Raw genomic sequence first — 23,708 nt, forward strand, 5'->3', positions numbered from 1 at the left:
CCCACCCTCCAACACGCACGCCACATACAGACATATATGTTCCCATGCCATTCTTCCTTTTAACCCATCAATTATTTTTGGTTAATTTTGACATCCTGTTGTAGATTTCTTAGTTTCTAAGTATCTCACCATGTGCACTGAGGTCTGGTAATCACTCTGATAATATCTCTATATTTAAAAGCTCCATCAATATATATTCCTTTTCGGGAAACATTTACCTTTAGCTATTCTATTTTAGGAACTTGAACAAGTTACTTTATTTCCATAGGTTTTAAAAAGACAAGAGTCACACAAACAACATTAACAAAAGTTTTACAAAGCCATATTTATCCTTACTACTTAACTTTAACACCGATTTTTGTTTTGATTATTGCTTTTTAATTTTTTTTTTTATTGAGGTAAAATTCACACAACATAGAATTCACCATTTTAGCCATTTAAAAATACCCACTTTGGTTCCTTTTGGTAGATTCACTCTGATGTGCAAATTTTATCAATATTTAATTTCAGAACATTTTTATCACCTCTAAAAAAACCCAGTACCCATTAAACAATCACTCCTCATATATATTCTATTCTATTCTATTCTATTCTATTCTATTCTATTCTATTCTATTCTATTCTATTCTATTCTTCTATCCTATCCTATCCTATCCTATCCTAGTCTGTTCTGTTCTGTTCCATCCTGTTCTATTCCGTTCTATTCCATTTCATTTCAAAAGAATGCTCATGATCTACTGACTAATGAGCCATGCCTCACAGTTTGAAATAATTATTAAATACTTACTAAGAGTACTTCTAACTCTAATTCTGTGAATCTATATCAATCTGGACATTGTTTCTCTCCAAGTGAAGTCTTCAAGTTTGGAGGATCCCCACTGAAACTTCCTAAGAGATGAAACTTGCTTTTTTTTTTTTTTTCTTGCATTTATTTATTCATTCATTCAATAGATGGTAAGAGCTTGAATGAAAAAGAAAAAAAATAGTCTCTATCTTCAGAGAATTCACAATCTAGTAGAGGAAGGCCGGCATGAAAATAAATGAGTATGAATGAAGAAGGAGAAATGATCAGTTTTATCTTACGGTATGTTGAGGGGACAAAATTAAGAAGATAGGATCATAAGTTGAGCTTAGAAATAATGTATAGGTATTTTCTCATTGTTATGGAAATTTCTACTCTAGAAGTTTTATTCTCAAGATTACCCTGCCACTTTACTGCAATGGATTCTGCAAGTCCCAAAAAGACAGTGTAAGGAAACTGGGTTTCTTATTAGCAAAGAAGAAGGAAGACAGAAAGGAAAGAAAGAGAAGAAGGAGATAAACTGTTAATTGAGTACCTATAATGTGTCAAGCACATATATTTTCTCATTTAAGCCTTCTAATAATTCTTCAAAGTATATATTCTTATCCACATTGTGTTCAGAGCAAAACCTCTTACATGTCCTACTACACCTTGGCTGTATAGAAACACAAACAAACATTTTCTAAGTGAGACAGGGCTATGTCTCCCCCAGATTTGGCACTTCAATGTGAAAATTTTCATTTAACACCTCTAATCTGCCTATGATGTATGATCTTTTAGATCTTGTTCTTTCTTAGGAAGGTAGCTATGATATATCAAAGTCATTATAAGGTGGAAAGGCAATGGATGAGGGTGTTTGAACCCATGTGATGTAAGGATCCAGGGGGAAAGGAAGAACAGAGAAGTTGACAGTAATTTGAAGATTTAAAGACATTCCCATTGATGTTCATGCCAGGGAAGGTTTCAATCCCTACAGTCATATGGTCAGAGAGGGGGAGTAATTTTTTCAAATGATAGAGAAATGGATCTCTCGTTCCAAGGAAACAATCTTGCTTGTGGCATTTTGCCTGAAAGTTACTCCTTGCACCAGTGAAAAGCTGAGGGGAAAGAAGAGTTCCTAATGTGCTGAGATCCATCAACTAGAACTGTCAGATATCCAAATGACACCAGAGCAGCATGTGGAAATAAGTAAGGCTTGGAAGGCATAGGGCTGGCCATTGTTTGGGAAAGTGTAGCCAATAGTGGATTTTCTTTATGCAGGAAACCTAACCAAGGATCACTGTATCTGACCGGGACGCTGTAGGAGTGGGGTTAGGGATGGAAGGAGATTTCTCGTAGAAAGCAGGAAGACAAAGAAATTACTGAATATGAGAGTGGATACAAAGTATAAGGAAAACCAAGCTTGGAACATCAGAAGCCAGAAGATAATAGATGATAAGGGGGCAACAGAAGCATTGCATCAAAGATAAGAGTAGCAAGTTTTGGGTTGTAATAGATAACAAACAAACACATAAGCAGCCTGAGGGCTTCTATAGCCACCAACAACTGAGAAAGATGCACGTAAAGCTTAAGAAGCGGATAACTCTGGTTGGCAAAAAAAAAAAAAAAAAAGAACATTTTTTAAAAAAGAGCTAAGACCCAGAAGTAGGTAGAAATGGAGGGAATTAGTATTTTTTGATCATTTATTATGTTAGGCACTGGGCTGAGTGCTTGCTTCTTATTTAAAACTCAAATTTACTCCAAAATTAAGAGATATCATCCCTATTTTATAGATAAGAAGTCTGAAGCTTAGACTTCAAGTTATTAGAGTTGGAAAGGTTCTATAGCAGATTAGTAAAAAGAACAGAGGTAGGCAAGGGGGCACCTTTTAACAGGGAGTTAATAGAAGCTTTAAAAAGTTCATCTGACACATTAAGATAAAATAAACAAAACCAAAAAAACTTACTCTTGGGCCTGGTGCTCCAGGTGGACCCTATAACATAACAAATTTTAAAAGGTATTTATTTAGTAGCTACCTCAAACTAGGCATGCATGTAACAACAGTGATAAACATATATAAATATAAATAAACTCACTGGAGGCCCCGGTTGACCTCTTGGTCCTTGGGGACCCTATAAGAAATGGAGACAAAGAACAATATGGACATGTATGCTTTTGGTTTGATATAAACAAGACAACTAAGATTCAACCTTTATTACTGCCTTTTTGTGTGAGGCAAGTCTTAAGATACAAAGCTGTTTTAGTATAATTTTGAAATTACATGTTCTTGCACTGAGCTATCACCCACATTCATAAGCAAGCAAGATATTTATTTTCATGTTTTATTGATATTATTGTAAACTAAATTTACTCACTTTAATAAACTTATAAATATAACATTTAAAAATATTAATACTTTCTAAATATGTTTTTCCTGTTATTTTTATCTACCAGCCACCTAATTGTCAAAGATGGAAACTTCAGTGTTAGATACTTCCTTTTCCTTTACCTACACTGGTTACCAACAACTATCGATTTTACCTTCAAATCTCTCCAAAATACAACTTCTCCATCCTCACAACAACTGCCTTAGTTTAAAGCTAATCATGTGCTATGGACTGAATATTCCCCCACCCTCCAAATTTATATACTGAAGCTCTAATTTCCAATATGATATTTGGAGGTGGGGCTTTGTGAGCTAATTAGGTCATGTGGAGCCCTCATGAATGGTAGTGGCCTTATAAGAAGAGACATGAGAAAGATGACCGCTGTCTCCACCATGTAACAATATAGCAAGAAGGTGGCTTTCTGCAAACCAGGAAGAGGACCCTCACCAGACACTGAATCTACCAGTGCCTGGATTTTGAATTTCCCAGCCTCCAGAACTGTAAGATACGAATGTCTGTTGTTTAAGTCATTTAGCTGATGGCAATTTGTTATAGCAGCCCTAGCTGACAAAGACATCATGTTTTGCTTGCACTCGCAATATGACATCTTCACCTTATTCTACTATGCTAACTACATCTTACTTATAAAATGGAAATTTAATCATGTCATTATTTAGTTAAAATCATTCAATGGTTCTTTATTTCTTAGAGGATAGAGTATAAACTTCTTAACAGTAATACTACCATTTATTAACTCACACTACATGCCAAATTGTGTAACTCTTTATTTATAACTCACTGTATGCCAAGTTGTGTGCTATATTTCCATTTTACAGTTAAGGAAATAGAATGGTTAAGTAACCAGTAAATAAGGAATAGTTGAGATTAAAATCCAACTGAACTGGATACAAAAGTATATGTTCTTAGTTAATGTGCACCCCAGCCTCTCTTCAAGGTCTGGGCCTCATTTCCACTTACTCTACCCAACACACCCTACATTCCATCTATTGCTAACTACTTGTAGTCTTCTGAATCTTCCAAATTCTTTAACATATGGATTTTCTTGCATGTGCTATTTCTTTGACCAGGAATGCTCCTCCTTACCTTCTCTATCTGTTTAACTCCCATTCCTCTTCTAATACTTCTTTAAAACTCTATACCACCTTGTCTACCCACTATTCCACTTTCCTACTGCTCAACTAACCACTTCTTCTTCTGCATGCCATAGTACCTAACATACCGAAAAGTCCCTAGGGACCCTTGGAAGTTTCTTAGTCATCTTTTCTGGAACTCTTAAGAATAGTACCTAATATACAGTAGATTTTCGATCATTGTTATGGAATGAATGAATGAATGAATGAATGAATGAATAATGTTAACTAGTATTAATTTAGAAATTAGAATAGTTAAAATATATATAGTAAAAAGTGAAAAGTTATGTGGACATTTTCCAAAATAAAACCAGTAATCATTATTAAGAATGTCTGTTCACAACAGAATGATGGTTACCAGAGGGAAATGGGGGTGAGGGGAAGGCAAAATGGGTAAAGGGGGTCAAATACATGGTAATGAATAGACACTAGACTTTAAGTGGTAAGCATGAAATAGAGTATACAGATATCAAATTACAATGTTGTATATCTAAAATTTATATAATGTTATTAACCAATGTTACCTCAGTAAAATAAAAAAATATCCATTCAAAATTTGATTTACTTTATGGTCAACTGAATATTAGGTCTACATTGGGTCAAATTCAGATTATGGTTAAAAAATGGCAAAGCAAAATCTATCTACAGCTGAGTTTTGAATAATGTTGATGCTATCTTTGACTTGTATTATGTTTTATTTCCAAAGTTGTTGTGGCAATCAGAACAAAGAACACATAGTAACTTAAAAAGGGTAGAGTACTCCCAACACCATGCCTCCTAGACATTTCTTAGTTTGCATGATTTATGATTTCAATTTAAAGTAGAGAATGTACAAAACATGTACCTCAGAAGTTGCATGAAAAGTTACAGAAATGTCATGTTGGAGATAGAGACTTTTAAATATATTGAGGCTCAGAGTGAATTTGGCTGTGTGTGTTTCTCTGTTTTGGATCAACATGGTAAAAATAAAGTTGACATTTCACCTCACTTGGAATATTTTTGACATTTGCAAAATCTCACTGATGGTTTAGTACAAAATAGATATATCTTCTCTTTGACTTTGAAAGAGAAATTTATCAAAGAAAGAAGAAACTTTTTCTACTGCTGATTTTACTGAGTTCATTTCAGCTTGTTTCCCAGAACAGGTCAGATCACCACAAATGTGCTCAAACAAAATACTTCAATTCTAACAAGACAGAGCAGGACAACTCCAGTGAAATAACTACATAGTCATGTAAAATAAAATATTATTCTAACAATGTAACATTTATTAGTTCTTTTTTATTTCTCTAGCTAACATATCATTAAGGAAAAATGATTCCTTTCTTTAGATACCATGTAAAGCAGTTTGTAATAAAATTATGATTGTCTATGTTAATTTCCTAAATTAATGTGAATGGTTATGGTGGTCATTTGGTTACAATGAAAACGCTACCTTTGAAAATAGACTCTCAATTTAATCCTGGATTTACATATGACCCTCCAAAAATAACATATTTTATCATTAGACTTTGAAAATACTGATAAGTGCATGTATTTCAATTCTGCCTTATATAAATGCAATCATGATTTAGCTTCATGGTCTTTAAGCTGGCATAGCTACAGAGAGCTTCCCTTTTTTCATTTATAAATCAAGAAGCTTGCACTATAAGATGTTTAGCAGTTTCTCTGGTCTCTACCCACTAGATGCCACTAGAAACTCCCTTTTCCTCAGTTATGACAATCAAATGTGCCTCTGCACATTACCAGTGTTTCCTGGGGGGTTTAGGAGTGGGGCAAAAATGCCTTTGGTTGAGAATTACTGGTGTAGAAGGTTTAATTGGGAGTTTAGTAATATTAAATAAGATTTATTAGACAATAATATAATTAGGAATTATAAAGTATAGGGGATAATTACAAATCAAGAATGTACTTATGTGGAATCTGTCATGTGGGTGGCGGCGCTAGTCTTAATGTAGGTGAGAAGTATGTATGTACCATCTTCCTTACCCAAGTTGCTCGTAACCCTCATTTTCTGAAAGGTACTACAATTAATAGAAAAGCAAAATGGTATGGGAATTGGGAGACTTATGCTCTGCTCTTGTCTCTGTACCTAATTTACTATATGTCCTTGAGTGATATGCTACACATTTGGATCTCAGATATATCAACCGTAACATAACAGGTTTGGTGAATATAATCTCAAGGTTAAGAATTGTGATTTTTAAGCCTTTTATCAATTTTCTTCCTCGTGTTCTGATCTGGAGAAAGAATGTTACATATGAATACAAGTTGGGAATTTCAAATATGAAGTCTGTATGATTATAAGGGGAATATGTACTTCAATTAAAAAAGTTTAATAATTTTTCATTTGAATTAAATATACTATCTATGAATTTTTTAAAAAATACATACAGATAGGCTTTAAATTCTTAATTTGTTAATATTTAATAATTATTGTTAATTTCCAATAAGTTAGTTTTTCCTAATAATGTTTAAACCATTCTCTTCACTTTTAAATCAGAGGCAAATTAGATAATTCTGCTAATCAAGAATTGAGAAGACATCAACTTAGAGGTGATACTTGAGAACATGTTAATGGGATTCTTCAACATATTATTGTTTTGCATTAAAAAATATGCTATAAAAATGAAGCAATTAATCTAAAAATGCATGCTGGGATTATTATCTTTATGTTTTTTCTACTTCTATGGTTTTAAATTATAAGCCATAAAACTGAAGCAGCTAATCTAAAAATTTATGCTATAATTTTCTCTTTTCCTATTTCTATGTCTTTAAATTATGTTTTAAGTTGTAACATCTCGTCAAAATCCTTTTTAGATGATTGACACTAAGATATTATTCTGCTATAAGTTTGTTTATTTATTTGTTTATTGTATCCTATTATTTCTAGCAATCCTCTTTGTATTATTTACTTTAAAAATTAATCATGTTCTAAAAGTAGGGCCTCATAGAAATGAGATTTTTGTAATCTTTCAAGGTTAATTTGCCATTAACACAACAGTTGTGAAGTTGGGGAAGAGTAGGGAATTCTAGATGCTATCCACTAGGAAGTTTTCTCAAAATGTCACAAAACTCTGGCTCAGTTTAGAGTGTATATATGAATCTGGGACTTAATTTTAAAATAGCACATAGGCAGGCAGATATAAAACAGATACAGAATAGAAAGGAACTCTTTCAGATGTGGCAATATAGAAATAGGACCATTTAGGATCATACTAGAGTTTATAATGTGAAATTTTATAAGCTTCCTAACCCAGCAACCCTTTATGTTAAAGGAGAGACTTTTCATGTGTCAATGAGCCATAACCTTCTTTGTTTTTTGGTTTTGTTTTGTTTTTGTTTTTTTGAATCATGAAGTGGTATTGATATAGAACTTGGTAAAAACAACATAGGTTCATAAATTCTTACACTAGCTTCATGGAAAATTTAAAGATAAGATTTTTATAAAGCCAGTCTGATAGATTGTAGTGATTCTGATCTTTGTACAAAGAGTGAATATGTGTCTTAATACAATAGATCTTGGCTAGTACAATTCATTCCAAAAAATGTCACTCGTACTTATCTGAGACTGACCCCCTTGAAGGTGTAATATTCTGAAACATAGTACCTAATTAGGAGTCTTAAGTCAGCCAGCTATTTAAACCATCTGCTTAAAGAAAATAAACCTGTAGAATATACTGAAAAAGTCTGAATGAGTGGATAAAAAAATGTTTTTATCCTTTTTCATAGAATGAAAGCAGAAAGGTTAAATTGTACATTTTATGAATTAAGTTAATTGCAGATGATCTCTAAGAATTAAAAGATTACTTTTATAAAGCTCCTTGTACTATAATGGAATCGAAGGAAAAGAGGGGATAGAAAGATATTTAATACCCGTTATTTAACAATAAAAGCAGAATAAACTCATAATTCTAATGTGTCAAATAATCCTTTTTTTTAGCAGTTAATTTGTATCGTCTACATTAATTGTCATTGTGCCCCTCCTCCTTGGGTACTGAAAGTTTGCACCTTAATTATGAAGAGAAAAGTGGTAATCCATAGAGCACAAGACTAATAAGTATGTTAATTTGGGAAATGCTACTTTACCAGCTAGAATTGGAAATAGTTGTTAATTTTTTAATTTTAGGGAACAGTATGCATTTATTTATACACTTTTTGAATATTGCCTACTACATGGCAGGTTCTGTTCTGGATACTGATATTCAGTGTATCAAAGTTCCCTGCTCTCATGAAGTTTACATTCTAGCAGAGGAGACAAAAAACAAGATATTGTGAAAGAGAATGACCAGGAATAATAAGACAGGGTGGTCACAGAAGGCTTCTCTTAGATGCTATTGGAGCAGATACCTGAATAACGAGATAAAAACCAGTCATTTGAAGAGAAAGTGAAAGAACTTTCTAGGTAAAAAAAAGGCATGTTTCAAAGAATAGAAAGAAGTTTATCATAGTTGGCAAAAGGAAAATGGTACACAGCATGAGACTGGAGAAGCAAACAGGAGGTAGTTCATTGTAGACTATGGTTAAGGAATTTAGATTTTATTTTAAGTGCAAGCAAGGGTCATAGGGAGATTTTAAAAGGGGGAGTGATATAATCTGATTTATGCTTTGACGATATCACTAATTGCTATGTAGGGAATGGATTGTAGTGGGGAAAAGTGGAAGAAATGGAAAGAAGACTAATCCAGGGGAGACAATATGGTGATCTGGACAGTGATGAAGAATGAGAGAAGTGGATGAGTTCAGAATAGTAACTGGAGCTGATGGGAATTGACCTCTACTTCAAAGAACTCTTCTTTATGTTCTATGGCTTCGTTCATTCTTTTATGGGGTCTTATTTATTTTTCTTTTATGTAGAATCACAGATACATAGAGCTGGAAGGGACTTTAATGGTATATTCTAATTCACTACTCAGTGTAGGAATATCAGTCCAGTAACTCAGAGAGATAGTCAGTAGGCTTCTACCGACACATGCACTGTTTCACAAAACTATCTTTTATTAAAGCAGTTCATTATTATGTTAGACAGCTCACTGTAATATTGAAATTGGCCTCAGCATTCCATACATTTAGTTAGTATGTATCTTTTTATGATAATTATGTGCCAGGTACTATGATAGACTGGGATGGGAATTAGGTGGTAACATGAAGCTCACCATCTCTCAGGGAGCTAAGCACAGAAACAGAAAATTCAATGGAATAAATAAATTATTTAAATTTTAGTCTCAAATGTTCTATCTTTCTTATGTTCTATCTTTCTTAAGACAACTTTTCAAATATTTGGAGACAACTATCTTGTCCCAGTGCCCCAAGCCTTCTCTGATTCACTTACTAATACTTTATTAAATATTTATCGAACACCACCATAAGACAGGTACTTTCATAGGTGTTGGGGGAACAGCATTAAAACAAACGGATAAAATGACTGTGTTATGGAGCCTGTGTTCTAGTGAGGGGATACATAATAAGGAGAAAACCAAATAAATATGTAACATGTCAGGTGGTAAGTAAATAGGTTAAGGGAAAACAGAGAATCTCAGGCAGGTGATGGCATTCCTATTTGACATAGGCTAGTCAAGAAAAGCCTCTCTGATAAGAGGACATTTAAGTAAAGAACTGAAGAGCAGCTGCCAGGCATTGTACTTGGTTCTAACTACTAGGTACTATGTCCACGGGTGGCAGCAGAGTGAGGCTAAAATATCAGCAAGTCCACCCTGAGCAAATTGTCTTTAAATTGAAACCTCAAGATAAGTAGGAACTACAGGGATAGAGAGTATGGGTGAGAAAATTCAAGAGCAAAAGTCAGGAAGTGAAGAGGGAGCAAAGAGAACAAGGAAAGGGATGATCAGGCTGCAGAGTCTGGCAAAGGCTAAATATCCCAGATATTTCAACTGGTTTTTTTTAGGACATAGCTCTCTGATATATCTGAGAACCATCTTCTGAATGTCCTTGGGGATGGCCTATCTGGTGCCACTACCTGCTTTATTCTGGATGTCAAATTTCTATCAGTGCAACCTGATTGCAGGCATAATTCATTGAATTTATAATCCATCAGAGTCACTGAAAATTTTTTTTCACATGAAATGCCTGTGACATTGTCATAGGTACTCAAGGTTTCCTAGTCCTGCTGGAAGCCTTTTGTTCCAGCCACAGTACTTGGAAAGGGTAAGTCAGGGAGGCAGCTGGAGATAGACGGGTCTAGAAAATGGGCTAATTCCAAGCCTCATTACTTTTCTTTTCCTTCTCCACTCCTCCTGGGGGATATATCTTCATTGTGTACATATATCCTTGCTTCCTGCTATAGTAAGTCTGCTGAGAAAATGCGAGGGCCTCTTTTCTGCAAATTAAACACATCTATTTTAATGCCCTTTGCGGATTCTTAGGCTATCTGAAATTGCATAATTTTCATTCTTCTGCTAATTAATATAACTGCAATGAACTTATTTTGAGCCCCAAGCATACCCCATGGTGAAAAGCAAAAATTTGTTGTTACTATGCAATCTCATTAACTTTTAATCAATTTTAATCAGATCTTTAACTTTATTCTTATGTGCCTTCTGTTCTTGGTTTTAACAGACCCCCTCCCAACACCCCATTTCACTCCATGCCTGCCCTGTGTTTACAGCTGCTGCTTGAATAAGATCAATGGGATCTCTGCTGGGAAAGTAGCCCCTTTACAAAAATATCGCCTTTAATTCAGAAGAACTGACATCTCAGAAAAGTAGGAAATGGTGCCAGTATAAGCCGTTTAGGTTCCCAAGGTGCTGTGTACCTTTTGCCCATCCTTTCACAACTGTTTCCAATTGGCTGAAATATACAACTAATAATTTGCTTCTGCTTTGCAGCCCTCGTAGGTGCTGACGGGACATAGTGGATATATACCTAAAAGGTCTTGGCAATGCTCTTGTTCTGGCCCTGGTGAAGAAGGCTCACACTGTCTCTCCTGCAAATATTCCGTTTCACACAGGGATCTGGGAAGTATGTGACTGGCAGTTTCTTAAACATGTTTAGGGTTTTTTAGGTTTCTCTGCTATATACCGCATGCTTGCTCTACTTCCTGAAAAATATACTTTTATTCTACAAGTATCAGAGAAATAATACTGAACAAATCAAAAAAATATCCTTGCTTTCATGAGTTTATAGCTTAGTGACAAGTGATACTATAACTACAAATTTAATTAAACTTACAGTTTCACCTCTAAAGCCTTTTTCACCTCTGGGTCCCTAAAAGAAAAAATAAAGTTAGTGTTATTGATAATTTTGTGAAATATAAACTATGCTGTGAAAAATATCTTTGTAAAATTTCCTCAGTGTATTGAATACTTTTAGTTCTATGAGACAAATTCCTGTAAGTGGAACTGCTTGGTCAAATATATATACACACACACACACACACACACACACACACATGAATATTTTAACAGATATCTTTCCATCAAGGCTATAATTTGCATTTCTACCAGAGTACTGTTTTTCCTATATCCTCATTCTGGATATAATATCTCACTATTACTTTAGTTTGCATTTCTCTAAATTAAGAGAGCATCTTTTCAAATAATTATTGACCTTTAGAATTTGTTCTTCATTTTTCTATTGAGTTTTCTATAACTTTTTATACCTACTTGTAAGAGCTCTCTATATATTAGCCCATTACACGTTATATTGTTTGCAATTACTTTCTCCCAACTTATGTTAATTTTTGACTTTATTTACAGAAACTTTTTCTATACAAAATTAAAAAAAATTTCAAGTCTTCAAATATACTTTCTGTTCTTTGTTTTCAGATTTCCTACCTCATATAAAAAGTCTCTCTAACTCTTCAGTTTTCTAGTTAATTTTCCTAACATTTTAATTGTTTCGCTTTTTTTTTTTAAACATTCAATTCTTTAAAAGTTCACCTGGGAATAAAAAAAATTTGGTGAAAGATGCAAAGAGAGACATCTGGAAAAAGTTTTATTTTTCCCGAGATAGGTCTATAGATCACTTTTTACTTTGGATGATTATCTCTGCATGTGATTCCTGAGAAATCGTAGCCATCTTGCCATAAACCTTATGAAGGTTTATAAAATTATGAAGCCAACATAAAAGATAGCAGAGTAGAGATAAAAAATCTGGTCTTGGATAACATGATCACTAAATTAAGCAAATCTGAGATCCTGCCTACCTCTGGGCTTCCCACAATGTGACAAATCATTCTAACTGATATATTATTTTTGCTATAATTAAATTTCTGTATATTCTGAAATCTAATTCTGGACTCTAGCTTCTTATACTGATTTGTTTATTTCTTTCTACTACAATATAGTTTCATTTCTGATGACTTTAAAGTATTGTTTTCTTATTCAGAAAAGCAAGTCCCTCACACCCAATAAAATTTTTTTCAGAATGTTTTCCCATTCTCAAATGCTTATTTTTTCATAATAAATTTTTCTTAGAAGTTTCTTCTTAGAATGGAAAACACAGAATATGGGAAAATTTTAATGTGTATGTTGAATATTATAAAGGCCTTAAAGAACTATTTATAAATAAAACACAGTAAGATATTTTAATTGAGCCATTTCTTATCATACTTTCCTTGACCAATTAATATTTCACATTTTTGACAGAGGAGCAAATCATTCTGTAATCAGAACAGTATGTATTCCTTCGTTTGCTGAAGAACCACCCACTGAACTATGAGAATTCTCCCACTTACAATCTCCCACTTAGGCTATGTAGCTCTGAGTGGTAAATGCTGAAAGTCTAGAGAAATGTCACGTTATACATTTTATTTTTTTAAATTGAAAATCCAGTATCTCTGGTGGTAAATTCTTCTCTAAATTTACTGAAGAGAATAGTTATACTTAATACTATAAGTATAAAATGGAAGCATTTCATTTTATATTTTAAAACTCTGTGTCTTTCTATATAACATTTTTAAAGGATTGAAAATATTGATTCTCTGCAGGGAATGAATCTTTTCCCTCCAAGTCTCAATTTGCCTCTTTCTACTGTGCCTCTTGCTCTTGTATGCTTACACTATTATTAGTACTGTAAAACTCTCCCATGGCCACTTCCCAACCATTGTCTCATTTTTCTTAATTCATAGCCAAATTTCTTAAGGCACGGGCATATACCATCACAGTTTTCTCCCTAGACATAGTTTGAATGGGGTGGAGAGAGCACTGGGTTTACATAAGAAACATAAGCTATGCAATTCCCTAGCTGCATCGCCTTGAATAACTAGGCAACCTCTGTAAACCTCATCTGTTTTCTTATGTCTTAAACAGAAAAAAAAACTATTCTAAAGGTTTGCTGTAAGAATTTGAAAAAAGCTATTATTAAATATTTTCATCTACTTCCTTCTTCCCTGCAATCTTCTTCTTCTGCAACCATATTCTCTAAGATCACTGCTAACTAATCCTTTCGTGAAACTCATCTATCTTAATGTTGTGCTTTTCTGGTTTTCCTATTCTCACCAAATTATTTCTTTCCTTTATAGTGGGTACTTCCAAAGGCTCAGATCTGCACTTCTTTTGCTATCCTCTTTCCTTCAGAAAACTGATTCTTTTTATTGCGGTAGCAATCACCTCTATGCTTATGATACTCAACCCTTTCTCCCTAACAGCAGTTCTATTTTTCCTTTCTCAACTCCAGTTTTAATGCCTATCTCACTATATACACCTTCTTCATTACATGTATGATCTCTAAGGTCTCAGGAATCATCTTTCAGATGAAAGCGTACATCTATTTTTGCCCTTTGCTTCTCAAATACCCAGGGTGATCCTTTGTGGATTACTGTAGAAATAGGATTAAAGAAAAAAAAAAAAGAGTATGGAAAGAAAAAAAAGAGATCTATATTGTGATAAACTTACAGTTCTACCTGTTGGGCCTGTTATACCTTCTCTGCCAAGGGGGCCAGTGTTTCCCTGTTGGGGTAAAAGGAAAACAGTTAGTCTCGTTGTCAGTATAATTCAGAAAAATTATAGAAAATTTCTTGGGCAATGGTAAAAGAGTCCATGTCTGTATAATTTCAGTTTTTATTATATAATTTTATAGTATTAGCAGAAATCATAGTAATTTTGATTCGTGGTCTGTGACATGATTCTGCAATTACTATAGTTTTCTATCAGGAGCATTATATTGGTATAATTTCTAATAAACTGATAAATCAGCATTACAATTTTTATGTGTTGGTAACTTCGATGATTCCATTCTATATGTGTGTCATTACATAAAAATGCAATTACTTTACATGAAAAAGACTACAGAGAATGATTAACAAAATTTTTAATAAATTCCTTTACAGATGTTGAAGGAACAGATGCTTGAGTGGCACGCAGCATGGAATTGAGAGAAAATATGAGAAAGAACCAGAGGGCCTCATATATGACCAACTAAATTTCAGTTTCTTCATCTGTAAAATAAGAATGCCTACTTCATAGAACCATTGTGAAAATTAAATGTGATAAATAATTTTGAAACTGTAAGGTACTATTTGATTATTAAGATAACCTTAAATAAGTTGGATCTCTTGTCACTTCTTCCCAAACTAGGTATGGAACCTATCATTTCTTAATGAATACAAAATACCTGTTTCAATTATTTTCCTTCAACCTCCACTTCCAAGTCTACTGGTTGCAAATTTAGACTTTCTTCCTCGCACTTAACTTGGAATTCATAAATATAGATATCTAAGGTTTTTTCTTTTTCCACCTCCTGCCAAGGTACAGAAAATACTATCGATTGAGATAATAATAATGCCACTCAGTTTACCAACAGAGTAAAATTTTAATATTAAGTTGGTTTGGAAAGAGAGAAATGAGCTGATATTCCAAGAGTAATCCAATAGAATAACTTTTAAACACAAAGATTGACTTTAAATGATAAATAACCATGGCACCCAAATCTCAGAAATACACAATTCAATCAGACTTGATTTCTTAACCTAATCAAATATATCCTCCAGACTGGCTTATCACTGAACAAAAAAGTCAAGAAAGTTTTAATCTAATAAACTTGACCATGATCCAATTCCCTGAAATTATGATTTGTTAAAACAATGGGGAGGTATACATGGACTCTAGAAAAAGTAGATCAAAAGAGCCCCAAATTGTCTGTTTATCTATGTGTCCAAAACATGAGGTACAATAATCGGTACCAGTTAACTACAAACTTACATTTTTGAAATGGAGGACAATGCATCTAGATTTCTTACTTCAATTAATTTAATTTACTTAATCACCAACATTTATTATTTAATGAGCAGGAACTAGGCACTAGGACACTTAATGTCTATTCTAGATCTTATGAAATTAGTAAGCAACCTTCTAACATTATTTGGTCAAACAGATGTGGATTCAAATTCTAGCTCCTATACATACTAGCCGTATGCGGTCTTGAGCAAATTACCTTTCAGAGACTCAGTTTTCTCATCTGCAAAATAGAGATAATAGTATCTTTCACAGGATTTTTATGAGGATTAAATAATATTAGGGACACAAACTGTACACCAGTACCTGGTACATAATAGTCTTCTGCTAAATATTAACCTATCACGACTTTTCATCTGTCTCTGTAATGACTTAACGAAGGATTATCTGAACTTATAAATTAGTACTTGTGAGCTAGTTACCAGAACTTTAATACTGGTGAGTTGATAAAATTTTTGGAGCTGCAAAGCAATATAGGCTCAGACCCTGTCCTGCAGAGACCCAGCACTTGGTAAGGCTCTATTTAGTGCAGATGAAAGGTAGGCAGCCAACTTTTCTTTGATAATGCCAAGAAAAGATTTAATTAATTGAGAACTCAGTAAAATTAGAATGAATGAATTTAATTAGTGGGGAACTTAATATATATAAGAACTTAAAGCAATATTTATCATAGAGAAGCCTATCCATATATAACTCACTTGTGGATAATCAAGAATTGGACTTTACATAACAGCACCAAATTTCCATGGTTCTTTAGAAATCATAAAAATAACTAATAAATTTGTACCTGAAGGAATGTTGAGAAGGGTCTTTAAGTAAACATTTCCCCTGACAACACTGCTCTTTGTGTTATTGAAAATAATTTATTATAGGAGCTATTAGAGAAGGAGTACAGAATTTCAAAAATTTGACTTTTCATTTAATATTCTGCAAAATACAGTGGTTGGCAGTTTTACAGTTCTCTTTCAAGATTCCTGTCTCTTCCATCTGAACCGCTTTCCTTCTTCCTCTGTGCTGACTCTCTCCTAGCAACCGCTGTTAGTTACAGAGGTGCTACTACTATAGTCAAACCACTGTTTGGTATTTTATAACTTTTTTTTCTTTTTGGTTTTATAGATCATCTTATGAATTAGGAGACTATGGCTAATAAAAACAAAACAAAAATAAATAAATAAAAATACAAGCAATAAAACCCCTAACCAGTAGCCGCTGGTGGCTTATCTATTTTATTTATATTCTCCACAGTTCACAATTCCAGGCATTAAGCAGCTAATTGGAGTTCTTCAGACCCTGATCTTTTCAACTCTTTAAGCAGTTCCTCACACTCTCTGGAGAAACTCAATCCTGAGCTGGGGAAACATAGCTATTGGGAAATGTTTTTCAAAGTGTGGTCTGAGGAGCTCTGGTCACAGGCAAGTCCCCTCCAGGTGGTGCATCAGGGTGGTCTCTGGTTGTGTTAATGATTATGACATGAAGCTGCTTTATGTTTTTGTTCATAATGTGAGTTAATAAATACATTATCCAGTATTCACATTCATTCTGATGTGGTTTGTTTTTAAGTAAAAACTGAGACGTGTGGGTGGTCTATAGGGGTCTTTTGCTCAAATATATGAACTGAAAAGGGTTGAAAACCTCTACATGTGCTTTAATGAGTTTCCACCTTAAAGTAATTTTATTAAATCATTAATCTGGAGTATATTAATTTTAGAGTTCTTAACCTTAATTCCTACAATTGGCAAAGAACCACAATTTGGGGGCAGGTAGAATGACTTTACACTTACTCTCTGTCCAATAGGACCTTTAGGACCTGATATTCCAACAATGCCAGTGGCTCCCTCAGGACCCTAGAAATATCAGAAAAAAACAAAAAGTCAAAATCTTTAGCTCTGTAGATACGCTTTTATCAATGAAATAATATACCAAAATACTAAGAATTGCCTTCTAAAAAATGGAATGTGATAGTTAATGATATGCATCCTAAAGTATTTTGGAGGAATTGTACTTAGGTCTGCAATTTATTCTGAAATACACCAAAAATAGATTGAGAAAGGGAGAGATGGATAGATGGATATGTACATGATAAAGCAAGTTGAGTAAAATGTTAATGGTAGAATCTCAGTAATAGGTATATGGTTGTTCACTTATTCTTTCAACTTTGCTGTATGTTTGAAAATTTTCATAATAAAATGTTTGGGGAAAATGGAATGTGAGGGTAAAAGCAAACTATTCAATATAATTGCTAGAAAATATATAGCTACATAGGCTTTATAATTAACATATTCAAATCTCAAATATATAACTCTGTACCAACAGAAAATTTGCAGATTAAAAAAAAAAGCCTAAATCAGAGACCAAATATTGGTATTTCAACATCTTTTTCTTTCTAGATAGCTAGAAGACTAGCAGCAAATTATGTAAACATACTTTGGGACCTGGGAATCCTTGGAAACCTGTCAAACCGTGAACACCATGTTCTCCCTGCAATGTGAATAGACACAAAAATCATTATTGTGAATGGTGGCCTCCTCTATAAAGTAAGTGTTTAGTGAATGTCTGAGTTGGCACATACAGGCTGCCCTTTCAGGCCGGGCTCTCCACATGGTCCTTGATCACCTTGTGCTCCCCGGTGACCTCTTTTACCTTGAATTCCAGGTTGACCAGGTAGCCCCTGTTCACCCTATGGACAGGATGAGAAAAATGATCTTGACTTTTGAACATATTGGCTTTTAAATTGGTTCATCCTTAGCCATAGTACAAGGCACTGCGGAATCAAATTCTGCATGATGATTCTCCTCACCAATATTTTCCACATAAGTAACATTTGATTATAATAAACAAGAAGTGTGGCAGTGGGAAAGAAAATTCCAGAGACTGCAGTCCTAAGTGTGGAAAGAGGAAGGAAAGGGGCACCTACAAAACTAGGAGGAAAATATTGGGGTTACAGAGAGGATGGTGAAGGTTTGGTGTGTGTGTTTATATGTGATGAAACTTGTATTTTATTTGAATTGATATTATTTTGCTGTGTTTTCTTTATCATACAGAGATATCGGCTACCTGACACCAGAAACAAAGCAGTCTCCTGAAATGTAAACCTTAGTGCTTGCCACAATTATCTTTTCGATTCTATCATTAAATGTCCATTATCCCTTTCCTAAGGTATAAGCCCTTTGATAGAAGCCTTCTTTAGCCCCTAAAATTTCACTGTAAAGATATATTTAATCACCATTATTTTATTTTTAAAAGTCAAGTATATTTATTTATTTATTTATTTAATTTATTTTTTGAAATGAGAGTAGCAACATCTTTCACGCCATTTCTAAAAATAAACTCAGGAATCAGATGGAGTTTAGAGGTATGTTAATGGAAACATAATGCTTGGTAGACTTTGACCAAAGTCTTTAAGATTAGCAAATTATCATTTCTGTCTTGAGAAAAGATACAGCTTTGGGACTTGACAAAAGAGGATTCTTTTTATTGCAGATTCACCAATAAGAGGAAGGGATCTCTCTTAATTCTCTTCCTAGTTTTAACATTTGCTCAGTCACCTTGAAAATAGAAATACTCATGGTATAAACATTAACAGAAGGCTCAAATTGTAAACAGTAAGTAACTTGGTCATCATTTTCAGTTTACCTCTGTGAGTCAGAATATCCGAAAATTCTTTAGAAGTGTAACTGTGAAAACCAAATTCAGAGCGAATAATAATGAGGGTGCCAGTGTTATAATCCTAGGTTTTTATGAAACAGCTTTCAGCCCTGGACTAATGGTCTTTGTTGTCTGGGTCAATTCTGCATTGAGATAATTCTAAGAGAGGTTTGTTTGGAAAGCCTGCTGACGTGACAATACTCTATGCAATGAATGTTAATGCAAGATTTGATTACTATCAATCACTCTGGCTCTAAGAAATAATCTGTACTCATCAGATTTATTAACTTGTTGGTTATGTTCAGACTTAGAGGCACAGAAAGTATACTTGAGAAAGTAGGTACTTGGAAGTAAATAAAATTTTCCTGCTTTAGAGGAAAAGATGGATGACGGAGAAGGAAGAAAAATAAAAATGAGTCAAAGAGCATTTTTCAAAGCATCACCAGTTCTAGGTTAACAAGTTGTTTTGGCAAATAACATGTACTGTAGCTATCATGGGAGATGGATATCTTAAGGCCATATACTTTCCTTTCCTCCTAATGTGTTTCTATCATTAGCTAAATAATAATACTGCTCATCTATCAGAACAAAATATTAAAGTACCTTTGGGCCTAGTGTTCCTGGGCTTCCTGGCAGGCCTGATGAACCCTTTGCTCCTTGAGGACCTGGAGACCCAGCCACTCCTGTTTTTCCTGGGCTGCCTCTGATGCCCTAAATAACATAGATAAGAAATGAAAACTGAGGCAGTTCCTAAAAATCCATTCTGAGGACTCAATAAATGTAGGAGGGGTTGGTGTTTTGAAAGGCTGTTGTTGACACACTGGCCAGGTTTGGGAGTTATCCTGGGCTTCTTTCCCAAATAAGTGAAATGCTTAAATAATGTTTCATTTCACCTAAAATCTCTAATTATAGTTAAATTAATAATCTTGGGTTTTTAAAATGAAAATATTGAGGCAGTACAAAATATACCAGTACTTATTGACTTAAGTAGACTATGTGTGAAGTATGTTTGTTGTATTCTAACTTTTTGTATTATATTCTGGTGTACATGACAACTCTAATAACTAATTAATGTCTCCTTAAAAGGAATAATATTCTGATGGATGTCAACTAAACTTATTCTGGTGCTCATTTCTCAAAATATACATAAATTGAATCATTATGCTGTATACCTGAAACTAATATAATGTTATATGTCAATTATATCTCAATAAAAAGGAGGAATAATCTATTTCTGAATCACACATGATTCTAGAACATTTACTACAAACAATTTCATTGGCAATAAAGTTGAATAAGCAAGCAAGTATTTCCTCAAAGTCAAATCCTAAAATAAGATTGGAAAACTATGATTTACAAGCCAAAATCCAATCCATTACCCATTTTTGTAGAGCTCATGAGCTGAGAATAGTTTTTACATTTCTATGTTTTGAAAAAAATCAAAAGAAGAATATTTCAAGGCGTAAAAATTATATGAAATTGTAATATCAGTTTTATTGGAACACAGCCATGTTATTTCACTTATGGGTCATATATGAACATTTTGCACCCAAGGCAGAGATGATAGTTGTGGCAGAGACTGTATATGGCACTTACCGCTTTGAACTGCTGCTTGCTGCACTGCAAATTGCAGTGATAAAGATATAACTTGACAGTGTTTCAGGTAGAACATATGCTGACTTACTGTGACATTTTATTTTATTTATTTTAGTACCAGTGCATATTGGTCATGTCAAAGCAACAACAACAACAACAAAAAAGTAGACTTGGAATGCTGTGTTTTTAAAGCGCAGTGAAATGCAGATTATCTTCTTATCAAATTAGATGTCAAAGCTTTGTGTTTATTCTGCAATGACACTAGAGCTATGCTAAAAAAGAAAATACAATATATGTCAATGTTATCAGTTCAAACATTTGACACAATATTCTCATGTCACAGGAATGTGACAATTAGAAAAATTAGGACATTTAAAATTAAGTATTTTATCACAACAGAATTTCTTCACAAAAAGGTGAAAATGGAGTTGCAACTGATGTGAGTTTCTAAGTGGTACATTTCTTAGCCCAGCAAGAAAAGTCATTTATTGATAGTGACTTAATTAAAATGTGCAGCAAAAATAAACCTGTTTAAGATTGTTAGCCTATTGGCAAGAACAGTTGCTTAAAATGTTGAGGACATCAGAGCAGCATTAATAGTCAATTTAAAAAAAGGAAAATGTTTTTGAGTGGTTTTCCTTGCCTCTTGATGAATCGAAAGGTTTCAATAAGTAGTTTCCCCTTTTCCAAGGGGGATTCATTCTAATACACCAAGTGGATACCTGAAACCACAGATAGTACTGAACCCTATATATAGTATGTTTTCTCCTATACATACATACCTATGATGAAGTTTAATTTATAAATTAGGCACAGTAAGAGATTAACAACAATAATCAAAAATAGAACAATTATAGCAACGTAGTATAATAAAAATTATGTGAATGTTGTTTCAAAATATCTTATTGTACCGTACTCGCCTTCTCACTTTTTAAAAGAAGCATTTTATAGCTTCTCTTTGGCATATCCAAATTGCCACATCACTATTCTTGTGCTTTGGAACTATTGTTAAGGAAAATAAGGGTTACTTGAACACAAGCACTACCATAATCAACAGCCAATCTGATAACTGAGATAGCTACCGAGTGACCGATGGGTGGGTATATAGTGAGGAGACACTGGACACGAAGATGATTCATGTACTGGATGGGATGGAACAGATAGTGTGAGATTTCATCACAATACTCAGAATGGCATGCAATTTAAAACTTAAAATTGTTTATTTCTCAAATTTTCCATTTGATATTTTTGGACTGCAGTTGACTGTGGATAACAGAAAGTGAAACCATGGATAAAGGCGGGGCTGCTGTATACTATTCAGTTGTTAATCTGAGTACCAAGTGATGAAGAATTAACCTGTATGGATATTTTGTGAAGAATATAGGTTAGAATATTTTTGAAGAAGTTAAAAACACTAAATAGTACAACCTGAAGTGAAATCTGTTAAGGTCTTATAAAACTGATAGCAACGAACCAAAAAAAGACTCATTGGACAAATTTACAAAACTTGTGAAAATGTAAGGTGTTTACCATGAGGAAAACATGTGAATCTAGCATGTGTTATTAAACCAGTAGAGTCAACAGTGAACTCTACTGACTCTCGTAAATTTAATATTCATTAGCTCTGTGAATTTTTTTGTCAAAATAGAAACTGAATATCCTGACTATAATGTAGTAGTTTTATGGCTTACCAGGGAGAAAATTTAATTGAGATATTTTTGAGACTGAGATTGAAATTTTTTTGAATGAGAAAAATCATCCTTGACCTTTATTATTGAATGAAAAACTGCTTTAGAAATTAGATTTTGCTGCAGACTTTATAATATTTAATAATGAATGCAACCTAAAATTGCAAGGCAAGACAATGCTTACATGTGAAACATACTGTAGTAAAGTCATTTTGTGAAAACTAATGTGTGAATCACAAGTAATGTCAACTAAATTTATATACTTCCTGTGTTGTCAAAAATTAAAACAAAAAGTGAGACCTCCATTTCCACACAAATTTGCAGTGGGTAGATTTTTCTGAGCTCAAACATTTCGGCAACATTTTTTAGACCTAGATGCAAGAAATTTCTATATTTCAAAATTCATTTAACTGTGCAATTGAAGAGTTTCCACCTAACCTTCAATAGGAAACGAATAATCTACAATGTAAATATATATGCTAGAAGCCAAATATCAAGAAAAGATCTAATAGAAGTTTATAAATCCCTTGAAAGCAGTAAATATTTTCAATTAAAATTACATGTTTATGAATTCCAGTATTTGGCTCTATCTATCTATGTGAACAAAATTTCCAAAGATTAAATTTGTAAAATATGCAAAATCTCATTACAGGTCGGAATTACCAGATGAAAAGAAAATTCTGATGATTGGAAACTGTAATAAGCTAAATCTTATCCCACTCCAAAAGAATTCTATTTTTTTTTTCTCAGTAGGCTTGTATTACAACAGATTATACTAATTTATAATAATTACTTTCTCTCTTGCTACATAAATTCTTAAGTAATATCATTGAGTTTGCTTTTTGCCCTGGAAAGAGAAAAATAGTTACTAATATTTACAGAATAATTTTGCTGACTCCTCTTCTAAGAGATAACTGCTACTTTCTGACTTGATTCTTGGGATACTAAATTGGGTTATGCAATTGTTCTTTTGTGCATTCTATAAATATTTGTTGAATATCATCTATGTGTATGGAAGTTTACCATGGGAAGCCCTGTGGGTAATACAAATACAGTTTTTGTTTTCAAGAAGTTTAAAATTAAGTGAAAAAGATAGAATGTAATATATAAATAATTATAATTAAGGCAGAAATATAAAAAAATTGCTATATAAGAAGAGAGATATAAAGTAAATAATATAGAAGTTCTGTGGGGGAAGTTATCTTTGATGCTAATTGGAAAAAGAAAATACTGAGAAGGTAGGGTGGATTATAAGATAAAGATATTGC

General features: G+C 33.4%; 1 protein-coding gene across 1 annotated transcript in view; it reads right to left on the minus strand.

The window, feature by feature from the left end:
* COL24A1 (collagen type XXIV alpha 1 chain) overlaps positions 1 to 23,708 on the minus strand; it is a 309,537-nt gene that overhangs the window by 22,493 nt on the left and 263,336 nt on the right. The window contains exons 49-56 of the mRNA XM_023528131.1: positions 19,760 to 19,867; positions 18,081 to 18,188; positions 17,936 to 17,989; positions 17,293 to 17,355; positions 14,174 to 14,227; positions 11,508 to 11,543; positions 2,878 to 2,913; positions 2,748 to 2,774 (exon numbers count right to left, since the gene is read on the minus strand). Of these exons, the coding sequence (XP_023383899.1) occupies positions 2,748 to 2,774; positions 2,878 to 2,913; positions 11,508 to 11,543; positions 14,174 to 14,227; positions 17,293 to 17,355; positions 17,936 to 17,989; positions 18,081 to 18,188; positions 19,760 to 19,867 (486 nt within the window). The remainder of the gene's footprint in view (positions 1 to 2,747; positions 2,775 to 2,877; positions 2,914 to 11,507; positions 11,544 to 14,173; positions 14,228 to 17,292; positions 17,356 to 17,935; positions 17,990 to 18,080; positions 18,189 to 19,759; positions 19,868 to 23,708) is intronic.

Source organism: Pteropus vampyrus, unplaced genomic scaffold (genome assembly GCF_000151845.1).
Source record: "Pteropus vampyrus isolate Shadow unplaced genomic scaffold, Pvam_2.0 Scaffold22, whole genome shotgun sequence".
Classification (NCBI taxonomy): domain Eukaryota; kingdom Metazoa; phylum Chordata; class Mammalia; order Chiroptera; family Pteropodidae; genus Pteropus; species Pteropus vampyrus.